Raw genomic sequence first — 17,319 nt, 5'->3', positions numbered from 1 at the left:
ACATGGTCATCTTGGTTATGACATAAGTATGGGTCTGGTACATGACCGTTTCTACTGGCCATGCATGAAAGCAAGATGTTGAGGATTATTGTCGTACATGTCTTCGTTGCATTCAGAGAAAGACTCTGCCGATCAGAGTTGCCTCATTGGGTCTAACACAAAGTAGTGGACCCATGGAACTGGTCTGTATAGATTTTATGTGCACTGAACCGGATGAAGGCAGGATCAGTAATGTGCTGGTGGTGACAGACCATTATACCAGGTATGCTCAAGCATTTCCCACTCGCAATCAGAAAGCTAATACAGTGGCGAAACTACTAGTTGAGAAGTTCTTTGTGCACTATGAACTGCCAAAAAGGATACACTCTGATCAAGGATGTGATTTTGAGAGCAAGCTTATCCATGAGCTACTCACTCTGTTGGGAGTCCAAAAAAGCCTCACCACTCCTTATCATCCTCAAGGGGATCCTCAGCCTGAGTGTTTCAACAGAACTTTACTAGACATGTTGGGGACGCCATCTGCTGAGAAGGAAAGTCAATGGAGTAGACATGTAGCCACAGTGGTGCATGCTTACAACAATACTAAAAATGATGCTACAGGATTCTCGCCTTACTTCCTAATGTTTGGAAGAGAAGCTCGTCTTCCTGTTGACATCACCTTTGGAGTCGCAGCTGATGATACACCAGTGCAATCTCACAGCAGTTGTGTGTAGAGACTCAAGAAGAACCTCAGATAGGCTTATGAGCTTGCTGAAAAATCAACAGGACAAAGACATCAGCGAAACAAGGCTCACTATAACAAAAAAGTAAAGATGCATGACTTGCAGCCAGGAGACAGAGTTCTTTTGCGATATTTGGGACTAAAATAGGGAGGGTTGGGAGGGTGGCCTAATGGTTAAGGTGTTTGACTTACAAACACAAGGTGCAGGGTTTGAGTCTCACACGGGATAATTGGCTAGGCTTAAAATGGCTCACAAGGGCAGTTAGCCTAGTACTAATCTATGAACCTATGAACCTAAAAGGAAAGCATAAACTAGCTGACCGCTGGGGATCTGAGATTTACATAATTTGTTCTCAGCTAAGCAATATCCCTGTCTACCAAGTTTGCCCTGAGGGGAAAGAAGGGCCCATTAAATCCTGGCACCGAAGCAACTTAATGCCTTTGGCAAAATCAGTGAAACTCATGAATCCGGAACCCAGAATGGCTCAGCTTAAGCCTAACACAAGGCGATCCAGAAGGCTAAGGTGGAGAGGAACTATCCTCACCAATATTCAAGAGCTTATGCTTCCTCCTGCTGAAGGAGAGGAGGACAGTGATGATGACTGGGGTTTCAGTGGGCTTTTTTATGAGGATGTTCAAGACCCCATGGTCTGTAATCTCAATGTAAATGCACCGGAATTCATTCCTTGTCATTTTGAGCATCCCAGACTTAACAACAGACTAAGTAATGTTTCTGTGCCTCATGCAGAACCTGATACTGATGGAGGCCCTGCTATGCAAACTTCCAGAAAATAGTGCTGAGGATAGTCATACCGTTATGGAAAACGTGAAGTTATACAAGAGGAGATCTTAGAAGTAGACAATATGCCTACTGAAGAACTAGACATTGAATGTGATGTGAGTGACAAACCTTCCAAGCAAAATTTCTTAGCTGTCTCTTCCAAGCCAAAACTGCAGAGACTGATTCAGCTCCCACAGATATTCACCTATAACAGTCTGGGACATAGTACACAGGAACCTGTGACCACAGCTCATCGGAGAGTCTGAGCTCATAATCCCTATGCCTTCTACTCCAGTGGTGACACTCCATCCCAAGTTAAGCATAAGGCTGATTACCTTTGGTGGAATGTACCTTTTGAATGCAAAAATATTGTTCAGTTGATGGTGCATTAGTGTTTGTAAATATTTTTTGCTAATCTACATTTGACTTGGGGGGACCCAAGATTTTCAAGTGGGGGGAAGAGTGTAGCTCCCACTGTATTTCATGTAGAAGTAATAGACTGTAGTTTTCCATTACACCACAAGGTGGAGCTCTTTTCAGGAATATAAAAGACAATTTCGAAAGTGAAAAAGGAGTCTGGAACACTAGCTGAAGGAGAGAAGACAAACACAGAGCTGAAGGGAAAAAGGGCCTTTCAGCATGACTTGTTTTTTCTTTTCTAGTGTTTTGGGACAGGGAAGTGAAGTAGCAGATTGTGTCTGTCTCCTGCTGAAATCCTGGATATGGTATTTTGTGGAATCAGTAGAGAAGTCTGAAACCAGTAGTTCCACGCCTGCTATGATTCGGCAAGAAAAGGAGTTCCCTTGGGCCTAGTACCAAAGAAGCCATAGATGATTACCAGAGTTCTGGTAGGTGATTTTTAACTTTTCTCATCAGAGGAACCAAGGCGCCTGGTCACTAGGATATTCTCGACAGAGTAGTGAGAGGCTCTGGCCATCATTTTATATTTTTATAGGATTTGGTCCCCCCCTTTAATGCCTTGTGGATTACAAATAACTGGATCCATATGAGCTCCAACTTGGGCCCCATCATGCCGGCAGCAAGACTAAGTAGTCACTGGCCAGTGAACAAGGTATAATAGAGTGTTTCATAGTTGGTCTGTTTAGAATTGATCACGGGGGTAGAGGTGTTAGTACTGCTGAATGACACTGCATTCTCTCATATTTGTATTGTTGCATTATAAATCTTCATTGTTCAATGACATTGCATTTTGCTCGTGTTAGTACTGCTGTCAAGAATTTTGCTGCTCAATGACATTGCATTTTCTCATATCTGTATTGTTGTATTATGACTCTTTTGTTGTTTAATGACATTGCATTTTTCCTGTGTTTGTATTGCTGCATTATAAAGCTTTACTGCTCATTGATCTTGCCTTCTTTGTGCATTTTTGAATGTCAAGACCTTCTTCCGTTGAGTTCTGGGAAAGGGGGTAAATGTATGTTTTCATTGCATGCATATTCTCACCTTGCCTTATTGCTAATTAGTGCACTGTTGAAATAATTTGTTCATGGTTGTGCTATTCCCTTTTTTAAACTAGATGTGTCACCTAGAATAAAATCTGTCCCTCTTGCCACCTTGGTGTGTTGGCCCTAATAGGGGTGTCACCAGAGCCATGTAGGAAGGAACCCATATCTCTTCAGCTACACCTGCGTGTGCGCTACAACTGTAACAGTTCAAAATTGCAAAAACCCTTTTGGAATGTGTTGCAAATGCAAGTCTCCCTTGGCAAACAGAAGTCCACAAAGTTCCACTTTTTGTTTATAGTAGGGATGGTCATAGGACACATGGTTAGGGTAGGACTTGTCTTTTTAAAAATATCAACTTACAATGAGAACTGGAAATCATCATTCAGCCAGCAAAGCAAATCATTGAAATTTCACTTTACACCCAAATTAAGCATTCAAAATTTTTAAATCTGAAGTTAAAAATGAGGTGTCCCTGCTGGGATTGCATCATACCATACTAAAAAACTAGCTGATACCTATACCTTGGGACCCTCTTACAGGAAGGATCTGATTAGCATGTCTGAATCATGGAAGGCAGCTGATTCCAAATCCAACAACTTGAAATGCTTAGCAGGGATATAATGGATCAATAGCTCTTTTCAGTAAAGCAGGACTCGGACTGTGTCAGGCACAGAAGGTGAAAATGAGCATCTTAAAAATAAATCTGGCTACAAATGGCAGCCATCACAGGCATATGACGAGATGTGTTGGTCAAGAAACCTGCCAGAGAACTGTGAACCTCCTGCAAGTGGACCCAATCCTCATCACTGCACTAGTTCTCCCAGGACAAAATCGGACTATGAATCAACATCACAAGGTCCAATGATGGAATACAGTGTGCATCAACAGCACATTTGTAATCTACTGCATTAAATCAAAATTAAAGTCATATATTCTCCAAGTGACACTTCCTGTCAGCAGAAATATGTCATCACAAAAAAGCCCAGTGTGACTAGGGGAAAAAAGTCATCATTCAGTCAGTAAAGCAAATCAATAAAATATCAGTTTACCCCTACATCATTGTATTATCCCCATAAACAAGAATCTGTTTTCAAGTCTCTATACCCCAAAGTACAATCTGCACCCGAATAACTCCCTGAAAATGTAACAAAGAAATGTTAAACAATATTGGAAAGATTCACCACTACGTTTGCCATTTTTTTGTTGGGACTGGTGTGAGGTGAAGTGCACTGAAAGTGCTAGCGCTGGGGGAAACTTTTCCAGCAAGCAGACAGAAATAGGATGAGTGATGGGTAAGTCAAGGCACTTGTGCCATTGGATGCAAAGAGAGGGTGCTCCTGCTAGCCCCACTTTATTGATATCCAACCTTAAGGATGATACTAATATGCAGAAGACGTAGAGCCAACATAATAAGCAGCCCATACCACTGTAAGCAGAAGTAGCAGCTCTCAGGTCAGCCCCACTCATGTGTAATTCATATGCCAGTACAAAGAGGACTGACAATCCACAGGCAGCTTGAAAATACAGCTGGGGTTCAAGATAAGCCACGCTACCACAACAGACAGCTTGAAACCCACTGCCTTATTATTATTATTTTTTTTTTATTTTTATTTTTTTTTTAAGTACTATACTGCAGCAATCCTTTATGTACCTGATCAGACAGGTTTATGGCTCTGGCTATGAAGGGATGTGTTCAGGGGGGACTGAGAATCAAGATGAGACAGACGAGCTGGCAGATGAAGATCATGCATCAGGTTCTCAAAGCATATCATGTACTGCAACCACAGGAAGAAGTCCGTTGTAATGACATACAATGAGAAAACACCAAGAATGTTTTCACATACAGAAAATCAATGCATAAAGTGGCATCACCTGGAAAGAAAATATTTACGAAAGGAAAAAGTTACCTTAATTCAATACAGGCTGGTGCTAGGTATTGAATTAGGTAGCTTCATGCAGTACCATTCCTAGCACTAGCCATCCTCACACTATAACTGACAGCCTGCTTCAAACAAAAATCCTTGTCAATGTTTCAGTTTGAAGAAATACAGTCTAGGAACTGATGAAATTAACATTATGCCTAAAATGATGAAGTAGCCAAGTAAATCTGGGATCACAGGGATTAGGGCTCTGGAGATGCTGGCAAACAGAGGTCAGACTCCAAACAGCCATTGCCAAGTTGTTTGCCTTGAGGAAGGGACATTATATGGCCTGACAATATTGTCCTTAACTATGTGAAAGCATGTAGACTCACACCAAATGATTGTATGCCTGAAGCAATGTTTGCCACTACAGTTGGAAACCACAGAATGTGAGAAAGTATGCATGCACCATGAGTCAGTATTATGCACTACAGACTGCATTTCCAATGCAGTACCAAAGGCAGGAGATTAATATATATATATATATATATATATATATATATATATATATATATATATATATCAAAACCCAGTGAAGCACCAGTGATGAAGCCATACTACAGCTACAGCCCAAGGACAATTACGTCCTCATTCCCAAGTTCTACACCCCCCCATGTGATCCCCCTGGTCTTATAGTAAACTGAACATTTTGGTGAAATGGATAGAAATGGCTTCCAGTAAGCTAGCTGAAAACCTGATTGTTACTGAGTAAAAAAGACAGCAATGCAAGAGAGTTTATGGTACAAACTGACCACATTTATATGTCAATATTAAAATGCAGAAATAAAGGACTTGTTTAAACACATATGCTTCACTCTTTACAATATTTCATACAAACTTTATACATTACCAATGTTATTGATTTACTATACGGTACAGGAAGACTTTTTAATCATGAATCTATATGGTACATTATATTAGACAAAGTTACTTTACTGCCATTAAAAAAATGCAACATGGTACCTTGTGATAAATATATAGCATTCAAATGTTTATAAATTCATTCACCTTACCTTTTCAAATGTGGCCAACAGCACATGAGAATGACCTGTGTGTTCTGTAACAGTAAAGACATTAAATTAATTGAATAGGCCTTCAAAACAAAAGTTTCAATTTTCTGATAACACTTTCTGGAAGTATTTGTACAGATTCCTAGATGGACAAAACACACATCTCTATTTGTGATTTCACATTTTATAACAGCACAATCAAATCTCCTTATTTTATGATTTATTATTCACTTTTTTGTTAAAATATATTTTACTAGGAAACAAAATTATGCAACCTGTTATCACACCCATCATATTGCTCATTACAGGTATAGTAACCGTTGGACTAAATTCTGGCAGGTGCATGGGTGTGGATGTTACCTGTAGCACATAATTACACAACTTAAAGGCAGCCAATCAAGCTCAGCTAGTTGTGAGAAGATCCTGATGAAGACAGGAAGAGGACAAAAGAACAAGTGGGTGTGGTGACTTCATACCATTCATAGAAGAGCTTTTAAGAGTGTAATTTCCAATTATGCAGACAGCATCTCTGCAAAGACAAAAGGTTGACATTATTCAATGAAAGAGACTAAAGATAATGCAAGTCAATCCATCCATACTCAATGACCTCAAACATGAGCCCCACAACAAAACACAGTGGCTTCCCACCTCCATGCTCTGTCCTTTCACCAGTTTGCATCAGTGCAGCAAAATAACCCTTTACAATGGCAGAGAAGCATCTGTGGTCTTGGAAGATGGGAGTCTACACAGTAATCTAGAGGAAAAAAATAAGTCAAATGTACTCAGAGCTGATGAAAATAAAAAACACTGAAGGAGTATATCAACTCAAATAAAAAAGGCTGAAAAAATTGAAGCCTTAAACAGATATTCAGATGATCTTACAAAACTGCAAAAATTAGAGGTCAAATGAAGAAAATGCTGGCTAAGTATAAAAATGCTCAAGAACAGATATTTCAAAAATGGTAGAATTAAAACACAGAGCATGTAGGGAAAACCTGGGATTTTCTGCTCTACCACAGAAACTGGAAAGAACAGACTGTACTAACTTTACGAAAGCACAAAAAAGTAACTAGACTGGTATTCCATGGCAGAATTTAATTACAAGGGCACATAGTGTGCAAGCTCCAAACCAGGCCAGGAGAAAGCTGCCAAGACCTCTAAACAGTAAAGATACAATGCTAACAGAAAGAAGTGACTAACAAAACTGTTGTAGAACAAAGTACTAAAAGTTGGAGACAGTGTGTGTAAAATGATTTTTCACTGGAACACCAGGCAGAAGAGGAGTACATTTATTCCAGCAATAAGGAAACTGTGAGAATCAGGTGTAAGATTCAAGCTGCTGTATCCAGCTATCTTCAGAATATTTTTCCTGGAGGGTCAAAGTCATTTTTTGACGCAAAACATACCAAGGGGAGAATGCAAAAGTTTGTCCAACAAAAAGTGAGCTAATAAAGAGAAAGGTATTCTGTTTCTTATCCTTCTGATAATAAAGCTCAAAGAAACTATGCCAGTGAAACTTTTTCAATGTTCCAAAGGAAAATGCTTGCGAGAGAGAGAGAGAAAAAGCAATAGAGTTGACTAGAAGAGGCTGAAGTATGTTGAAAATAAACCAGAGAATCAACTTGGAAATGAATGAATAAATGTGGGATTACAAACCATCAACCACATTTGTAAAATATGGAGGAATAGGAAAATGTGGAGCTATTGGACTTTTTTGACTGTTAAACTCAAAGGGGACTCCAAAGCATATGCCCTATTTCATGTCATTAATGTTTGGGAGAACATTAAGGAGAGGGAAAGTGGAAGGAACGAGGTAACTAAGTAAAACAGTTTTTGTTGATAACAGTATTTTTATAAAATATGACCTATACTGCACATTATACAAGTAAAGCTTTTCAGTTATTTTTGTGTGATAGGGATAATAAAGGAACCAGGACCCATTTCCCTTATTCTTTCTTTCCTGTACAGGTTTAAGAAAAGTAGGCACTGCAATGTAAAAAGAGAAGAAAGCCTGGACAAAACAGCATGATACAAGTAAAATGGGGTTACCCATTACAACCGCGAAACCGCAGTTGCATGAACACGGAAACGTTGACATATACTGAGCGAACCACGAAAACACCGAACATCCTGAAGTGCGAAATTCAAAATGTCGAATCATCATAGTTGGCCCTTCTCCGGTATAGCTCCTTAAGGTAAGTGTGCAATAGTTACGGACCTTAGGGTTAGGGTGCGGGTTAAGGTAAGTGCATACATAGTAATATATGTAAGCTTTAATTTAGGGTTAGAAGTAGGGTTTTGTTAAGTGTATGTATGTGGATTATTTATTTTGTTTGGGAAGATAGTACGTGGCGGTGGGGTTGGCCAACTATGCAGATTCGACATTTTGAATTTTCCGGTTCAGGACGTTTGGTGTTTTCACGGTTCAGTCAATATGTATCGACATTTCTGTATTCGCGTATGTGAGGTTTCGCAATTATAATATAGACCCGTAAAATGGATATGCTTTTTCTTAATTTTGCATAGAAGAATGGCTAGATTAAAAGCCCTCAACTTGATTTAAGAAGTTTTAAGTGACAGCAAGTAGAAAACACTGAGTGTAATGAAAAGTTTTCCTTTAGTAAATAAATGTTCACAGTGCAACACAAGAAGCTTGTAGCTGAAGGCAACTGTGTATCTGGTCCTCGTGTTTCTACGGAAACAAGCTGATGAGGGCAATAAAACAGAATACTTTTTCTTTCAATGGCTAAAAGATGATGTGTTCTGAAAGCATTCAAGTTGTTTTCTACATCTGGAAGAGGAATACAGATGAGACAAAAACATACAGCACATGGAAAACCTTCATAAGTCAATTCAAGCCTATGGGTGTAGCTGTCAGCCTGGGACAATTGTTCCTATTAGGTTAAACTTCATTATTTGAAGATGTAAACAGTTTTGTGTGTTTGTATTAAGTTAATACGTTATGGGGATGTCCTGTGTGTGTCTGCGTTTTTTTTTGTTTGAGGGTTTTCACCTAAACAAGTCATGTAAGATGCGACATAGGTTCTAATGAACAAGACCAGAAAACTGTATACAAAATCAAACAGCCAAACATTACTGTGTGCATGTAACACAAAAGCTGAAACTAGACATTTAAAAAAAAAAAAAGGGGGGTTATACATAACAGGTGGGAACAAAAACTTTACATATTACCTTAGAATGTGAATGGTTTCACAGGTACATATAAAAAGAAAGAGTAGTGAATTATATTAAAAATGCATAGGGCAAAATAGCTATGCCACTGCAGACAACTGCAAAGACCTGAGCATGTGAATCCGATAAAGGATTTCATTATAGTTATTCAGTGGAATATCGGGAACAAAGGAAAAGGGAGGTACCTATATAAGTTGCTTGAGGAGCTCTAATAGTGATAGAAGACGAAAAAAAAGAATGGTAGATTTGCAGTAGTAAGGGACTATGGCAAGAGAGGAGATTTAAACTGGCATGTACTTAGATTTCATCTAAAATTGCTAGAGTGGAGCTTAAGAAAATTCTGGGAGAAATAATCAGCTTTCATCAGGGACTAGAATTTGATTTGCAACAGAGCAGAGGTACTGGGAGGCTGGAAGGGAAGATACATTTTGAAGAAATGTATCAACACATTTGGTATGGAAGATGTGAATTCAGTAGTAAGAGCTCAGACAGAATTTATATATTAGTCCCCAAGGTACAAAAGCTAGGCTAGACAGAAATTATAGTTCACAGGAACAAGTGCACTTAATTGAAAATTTTGATATTTCAGAAAACGTGCCAGAAATAACCAAAATAAAAATGCAGGGTAATGAAATAAAAGTGAGACACTGAGCACTTCTCCACCTATCTGTTAAACAGAGATGAATTTAAGGAATGGGCAGTAGTAATTATTTGGGAGTTATTAGGGAAGATAGAAATTTCTTCAGAAAATATAGCCAGAGAATGGGATGAAATTAAAGTTTAAAAAAGAGGAGAAATGAAAGAAAGATATGGTTAAGAAGTAACAAATTATTTAGAAGGACTGCAAAGGTTAAAGTATTGCAGAATGGGGGAATCTCGCAGAACAAGAGGAGGAGCAACTGCAGAGTCATGATTCATCATCAATCCCTTTTTACCCAGTTTTCTACTTGGGATCGGGGTGTTGGGTTAACTGTCGCCATCTCTCTCGATTCAATGTCATACTCCTGACTTCTTTGAGACTAATGCCCGACTGTCATAGACCTTCTTATACAATCCACCTCTATTGCTGGATGCCCTTGTTTCCTCTTGCCTTCTTCCTGACTGTCCCAAATCATCATCTGCTTTTCTGCACATGTCCCTGAACCACCAAAATCTGTTCTCTGACATTCTCTGAAACTGGAGCTACTTTGGCTTCTGCTTTTACGTCCTCATTTCTCTGTCCCAGTGTGCATCCTATGACCAGTCTCAGGCACTTCATTTCCATCACATCTAGTTTCCTCATCTGCTCTGCCTTTACTACCTAGGTTTCTGTACTTTACAGTAGTACTGGTTACACCACTGTTTTGTACACCAGCTTGTCACTCTTCTGTGATGCACTACACCTGACACCCTGACAGCTGGCTGCAGCCCCTCTGATTCTAGCTTTGACCTCTTCATTCAGACTTCCCTTCTCTTCAACTAACCCTCCCAGATATCTGAAGCTGTTAACCTGCACCACTATCTTCCCTTCTATTTCAGTTCTCAGCCTCTTCTGATTTCCACAATTTGCTGAAATTTTCTACTGTCTTATCTGCACTCAGTTTCATCCTGTGTGCCATTCAGTTTTGCATGCCATTCACCTAGTCATTGCTAAAGTTCTTGCTCAGAGTATGCCTGTAATGCCACACTGTCTGCATACAGCAACTTAATCTGTCCCCTCCGACCTGTTTGCTAGTGTAATCTATCACCAGTATGACCATCACTTGTCTCAGAGATGAACTCTTATGTACAGCCACTCCAACTAGAAACCCCTCTGTGAGATTAAATGCTCTTCATGCAAGGGTCATTGGGTTCCTTGTACATCCATCCACAACCCCTTTTTCGCATTTCTGCACATTGGGTCGGGGTGTCATTTCAACAGTGACAATCATCTAGAGCCAAGGTTTACACTACCAGGTGGATAGCCCCTACTGTGGTCCCTGTACATAGCGTGAGCCAGCACTAATTCTACCAATGTTTCTGGGACTTCAAACCACTACAAGACTGCCCAAATCAACTTTCTTGGGACCTTCTCATATGCTTTCTCCTGTGTAGTAGACTCGGGATCTCAAGCCAAGTGGCATTGTTGCATTGCCTTTTCATATTGTTTCTTGGATATGTAAGATGTCCAGCCTCCTCCGTACCATCATACCATAGACTGCTAAAGAAAAACTAAGGGACTAACTTGATAATATGCATGAGTTTAGAAAGACTGCTGTTAAATTACTTGCTTTTTGATAACTCAAGAGCACAAAAGCTTTTAGCACAACAGCTCAGGCCACAGAAAGTAGAAAGGGCTGTTGCCAAGCTTAGGGAACCTATAACAAGGAAAATAACCAGAGATCCCGTAGACGTATTATAAGTATTTTGGAAATTTTATGAAAATCTGTATAGAGGAGAGAGATGTGGAAATCAAAACAAAAGTAGAAATGGAAATGTTTATGGAAGAATTAAGTATGCTAAGGCTAGATGTAGATGAGGCTCAATTAAGAGTTAGGATAGGAAGAGCCAAGATAAAAATGGTGATGTACAATCAATCTGCAGGAAAGTCTCCAGAACACATGGCATTCTGATAGAAGTTGTCAATCTAGGAGGGAAGAAAGTGATAAAGATCTGGAAGGTTTTCTTTAACAATATTTTCAAAGGAGAAAAACAAACATCCTGAAAGAAAGCTGTAGTAGCTATAATACCTAAAAGATGGCAAACAACTATCCGATCCAGCTTTATATAGGAGCATTTTGATTCTTCTATAACGGCCAAAACAATGGCAAAGGTGATGCCAAAAATCAACAGATATGGACCAATGTGGTTTTGTAGAGGGGGAGGCAAACATTTGACAGCATTACTACAACAATGATTATCCAGAGGGAAGTAGAATGCAAGAAAATACCAATGCTGTTGGTGGGTCATAATGCAGAGAAAGCATTCAACAGAGTAAACTGGGATTTTATGAGTAAGCAATGGAAACATTTGCATTCCCTCACAAAATAAGGTTTAATTAGGTGGATGCATGAGAGATTGGAGGTGAAAATTAAACTGTGGGGTTCCTCTTTGACAAGTTCTGTTTGAACAAAAGAACAAGGCAGCGGTGTCATCCTTCCACTTTGTTATTTCCATTATATTTAAAACCTCTGGCAAAGAAAATAATTCAAGGATGTAATTGGTACGGCAATCAAGAAAAGCTGGCTTTATATGCAGATATTATTTTGTACTGGATAAAACCAGAAAAGGACATTTCAGTGTTGTGGAACATTTGGAGAATTTCCAAGTCTTTTTGGGATACAAAATTTACCAAGATAAAAGAAAGGCAATAACTGCAGACTATGTACCCAAATATGAACTGGTTCAGCAATACCCGTATTTATGGGGACATGATACTAGGAAGTACTTAGTAATATGGGTAAAAAAGGATTCTGTTATGGCAGCTAAAGATATGTGGGAAGTGACTACACAATAGATAATACAAAAAAACTGGGAAACTGGAAGCTCTCTTATGAATCTGGATAGCAAGATACAAGCAGTGAAAAATGTTTATACACAAATCAGGCATATTTTTATCAACCAGAGGAGAAGTTGTGGATAGCGATTAATAAAGAGTTAAAAGATTTTATCTTGGAGGGAAAGAGGGCAAGACTCAAGTGGGATTAGTTGATCCTTCCAATACAAGGTGGTTTGAGATTACCTGATTTGAAGGGATATTTCAGAGCTACACAGTTAAAGTTCTTGTACATAGCGCAAGCAGAAAGCTATAATTTTGAAGTAGAAGGAGATTATGATGAAATGGGGAAAACTCAAAAATAAGGAGATTCTGGAAAGTTTTGATGCAGATCCTTAAGGAGAATAAAAATAACCATGCAGAATATTATAATCATAAAGTAAAGGATTCTAAGAACTAAGCCAACACGGGAATGGAGATAGGAAATTCTGCTAATACTGAAGACTGCAATTAGGAGTACAGAGATTAGGCAAGAGGCGGATGGAATTTAGTGGAGAAAACTTGTAAAGGAACCAGGTATTGGGAGCAAATAGAGTGGAAAAGATAGCAGAATGGGAAGAGGTTAATAATTCATTTGGACTGCAGGCTACAGACTGCCTTCCCTATTAAGGACTGATTTTAGAGTACAGGCAAAGAGAAAGGAATACCAGATCCTAAGTGAAACACCAGCACTGGTAGAGTTTTTTTTAGTAGTCTAGAACAGAAGCTGCTGTCAAAAAAGGAATAAATAGTATGGCATATAATGTATTGCATCTTAACTACAGGAATCAATTAGAGGAGGTTAGAAAGGACTGGGAAGGATGGATTTGATAAGCAATTCACAAAAACTATGTTAGGATATATGTATGGCACCCAAATATGCAACAAAGTCCAGAAAATGTAGTATCTTTACTTGGCAGTGTTTGCGCAGGTATTTTACTCACCAAGCAGACTCCAAACAATTTTTCTTCAGGTACACTGTAAATGTTGAAGGAGTGATCAGGAAGAAAGAGGGAATTGGGAACATATTTTTGAGAATGTAATGAGTTGGCAGACTTTTAAAAATGTTCTGTAGACTGCTCTGTCAAATACTGGAGGAGCAAATTGGTGTAACTAATGAAATTATTTTTTGAGCTGTGATACAGAATCAGAATTGCACAGGCACAGTAAGGCCTTGCTAATTCTAATTCTGGTGGCTGCCAAAAAAGCAATTACTACAAAATGGAAATCAAATTCTAAACCAACCATACTAGTAATAGTGAATACAGTAACAGAAATAAAAGAACTGGAATTGGAATCTCTAGAAAAAGGAGGGAGCAAATTGCAGGAACACGTGCAGAATAATGTTTTGAAGAAGGAATGAGGTTTAAGGGAAGGCAAGAACTGAATGAGCTCTGTAATGTTTGACTTAACAATGATTGCATATAAATGTGATGTATAGTGTTTGCAACTGAAAATATGTCAGTATGGTTTGCTTTCATTTAGGTAACTATATATGAGACTCTGTCATCTGATAATTCAATAAAAATGTTTCTTAAAAAAAAAAAAAAAAAAAAGACTGAATGAGGGTGGGATGACTGAACTAAAGGGCATAAAACAGCATCAAGACAACTGAGAGAGTAGGCCCGTGAGAACATGCAATCTGTATACTGGGACAAAGGGTTACTGTACAGAGTGGACCCCTGAGGGTGGGCTAGAGGGTCAGGTAATACAGCAGCTGTTAGTGTCCAAAGCCTACCATCTGGCACTTCTAGCCATAGCCCATGACATTTCCTTTGCAGGTCATATGGGCACAAACCATACCAAGAGATGTATTATGCAGAACTTTTATTGGCCTGGAATTTCCAGGGATGTAACAAGGTACTGCAGGACCTCTGAGCAGTGCCAAAAAGTAGACAAGGCCGGAGATGAGGTGAAAGCTCCTTTAATGCCTTTGGCTGTGATTTAGGAGCCGTTTCAGAGGGTAGTTATGGATATTGTGGGGCCTTCGAGTACCCCAAATTTCACAGAGAAGTATATCCTAGTGGTAGTAGATTATGCTGCCAGATACCCTGAGGCAGTGGCTCTGCCCTCCATTGAGGGAGAAAAGGTGGCAAATGCTTTGTTAGAGATTTTCAGCAGGGTAGATTTCCCAAAAGAAATACTGACTGACAGACGTGCCAATTTAATGTCAGACCTGCTGGCTTGTCTGTGGAAACACTGTGGGATGAACCACCTAAAGACCACTCCCTACCACCCCCAGACTAATGGTCTGGTGGAGAGGTTAAATGCTACACTAAAGACCACGCTATGGGCATTTGCAGACCAGCTTAAGATGGAGTAGGACTAATATTTGCTCCATCCATTTTCTAACTGGGAGATGCCCCAGGAATCCACAGGTTTTTCACCCTTTGAGTTACTATATGGGGACAGGGTAAGGGGACCTCTAGATTTGATTCCCAATGAGTGGGAGGGGGTGAATGTGAATCCCACAAGGAGTCTGTTGTGGCATATGTCCTATACCTCAGGACAAGGCTTAGGGAACTCCTCATGGGCTTGGCCCAGGAGACCTGGCAAAAGCACAACAGCAGAAAAAGGTCTGGTATCATAGGAGTGCTCGAGCTAGAGAGTATGCTGTGGGGCAGCAGATTATGGTTCTCATTCCTGTCAGATACAATAAGCTGCAGGCAGCTTGGGAAGGACCCTTCAAAGTGTAAGGAAGGTCAATGATGTTAACTACATGGTATAATGCTAGGCAGGGACACAAACTGTACCATGTTAACATGATGAAGCATTATCATAATAGGGAGGCCCTGATGCTACGCATTTGCAATAGGAGGCATCTGCGAGGGTCTATGGCTACAGGGAGCCAGGCAGCAAAATCCCAAATTACTACAGTGGAGCCTAGGATTGCAGGCATATGGCATGACAGTGCAGCACTGTACTGGGGATAGCAATGCCAAGGCAGATGGAATCTCAAGACAGAATATGGGGTAATGTGTTCCCATTTAGGCTTCATCCCTCTCAAGCAACATTTCTCAAGGGTTACTTTAAAAACTAGCTTCAGTCTTCGAAGGGGGCGAGAAGTGTGACAAAAAGAGGTACTGCCAAGCACAGGTAGCTGGAATTTTGTAAATAATTATATGTCATTTGTGAATATCAAATCAATTTATACAAAATGCTTGTGTTACAAATGTATTAGAACTGTATGTCATCTGTATATCAAACTGCTCTGTACAGATGTCTCTGTTGAAAAGCTACTTGTAAAGTGCTGTGTTTAAGATGCTCTAATGAAGTAAGTTTCTAGGGAACAGTATAACTTTCTTAGATACAGTCAGGAATATAGCAAAGCTTAGGTTAGATTTTGTTTTTCTTTATTTGTGTGAGCCTGTACTGTAATGTTGTTTTAAATATTTCCTGTGATTTTGAACTCTGATGTTACTGTGAATATATATTTAGTATTGTCTTGTACTTTTATTATTAAATATATTTAAACCCTTTCATTGTGGCTGATCTATATAGAGATATTTAAGTTTTGAGAGTACTTGCATTATTTATTTGGTGACACTGTGGGCCACTCCTAACAGCTTTGCTCTTGGTCAAACTACCATTTGTATTAATATTAATATTACACAGTAAAATTGGACATCCTTTGTTAAGGGCCATAAAGCAGCTTATAAGAAGTGACTGGTGGCAGTGAAAATTACGTTATAGGCTGGGCAGAAGGGGGCATAGCTAGTAAACCTGTGCCAGTCCTTCCCAGGTGTGTGTGTGTGTGTGTGTGTGTGTGTGTGTGTGTGTGTGTGTGTGTGTGTGTGTGTGTGTGTCAGCTGCTTGGGTAGGGACATGAAGCACTGGTTGGAAAGAGAGGATGCTGGAGGACTTGGCTTGATCACTCAGCTGAGCTCTCAACTCTATAGCTGTGCCACTGGGGAGTCTTATTGGGGATCTGGAGAAAGAGTGAGAAACCAGCCCCAGACTAACTGTGGTCTCTGTGTGCTCTTAAGGGAAATTGGACTTAATGCAGAGAGCTGCATCTGGAAATACTGTGTATGTACCTGTTTATCCTCTCAGTGAATGTCTCCCACTGTTGTCAGTGGTGTGGACTGGCACTCCTTGATTACTGGTTGGCAGTGCTGGGTAGTCACAGATTGAAAAACGGATTCCTATGGCAAACAAGGTCTTACTGTCCTGCTCACTCCTGGTAAGAGTTTCCTTTATTGTTGGTCCAAAAAAGGTGGACCCATCATAGGGGGCATTTATGAAGGACATCTTAAAGCTTTCCGCCAAGTCACAGAGCCACATCCAGGTATAACATTGCATGGTAATATCTGTTCCTGCTACTCCTGCTGTGCCATCTGCTGCACTGGACAGCAGTCTCATGGCAACATTCAAGGACTGTTGGGTAGACAACTGGGTATCCACAGATTTCTGGATATCCAAAGGTAAGTTACCCAGCACTGGAACTATAGCTCCTTGACCAAATCCCTCTGAGAACATATCAGGTGTGCCATATAGTTCAGTGCATAGAGAGCAAATGTCACTGAAGCGCAAGTGTTTCCCAAGTGTGTCTAATGCCCTTGACTCCCTGTTAAGGGGATGAACAGGAGAACTTTCTTAGGACAGTTCCTTTTTTTGTGGCTGCTGCTACCACCATGGCATCTACAGGGGAACTCTTGTCCCAATGTTTATTTTTCTTTGGAGGCAACTAGAATTTTGTCCATTTTTTCAGGACTCTGCTGTGTTAAGTTCCTT

The 17,319-nt window shown here is 39.8% G+C and overlaps 1 protein-coding gene across 2 annotated transcripts in view; it reads right to left on the bottom strand.

The window, feature by feature from the left end:
• Nucleotides 1–17,319, bottom strand: part of RNF157 (ring finger protein 157) — a 1,565,029-nt gene that overhangs the window by 383,257 nt on the left and 1,164,453 nt on the right. For both annotated transcript variants that reach the window (XM_044068100.1, XR_006364438.1), the window contains exon 7: nucleotides 5,904–5,947. In XM_044068100.1, coding sequence (XP_043924035.1) covers nucleotides 5,904–5,947 — 44 coding nt within the window. The remainder of the gene's footprint in view (nucleotides 1–5,903; nucleotides 5,948–17,319) is intronic.

This window comes from Protopterus annectens, chromosome 4.part0 (genome assembly GCF_019279795.1).
Source record: "Protopterus annectens isolate FY-2018-M chromosome 4.part0, PAN1.0, whole genome shotgun sequence".
In the NCBI taxonomy this organism is placed as follows: Eukaryota; Metazoa; Chordata; order Ceratodontiformes; family Protopteridae; genus Protopterus; species Protopterus annectens.
This window is presented reverse-complemented; position numbering and strand designations above follow the sequence as displayed.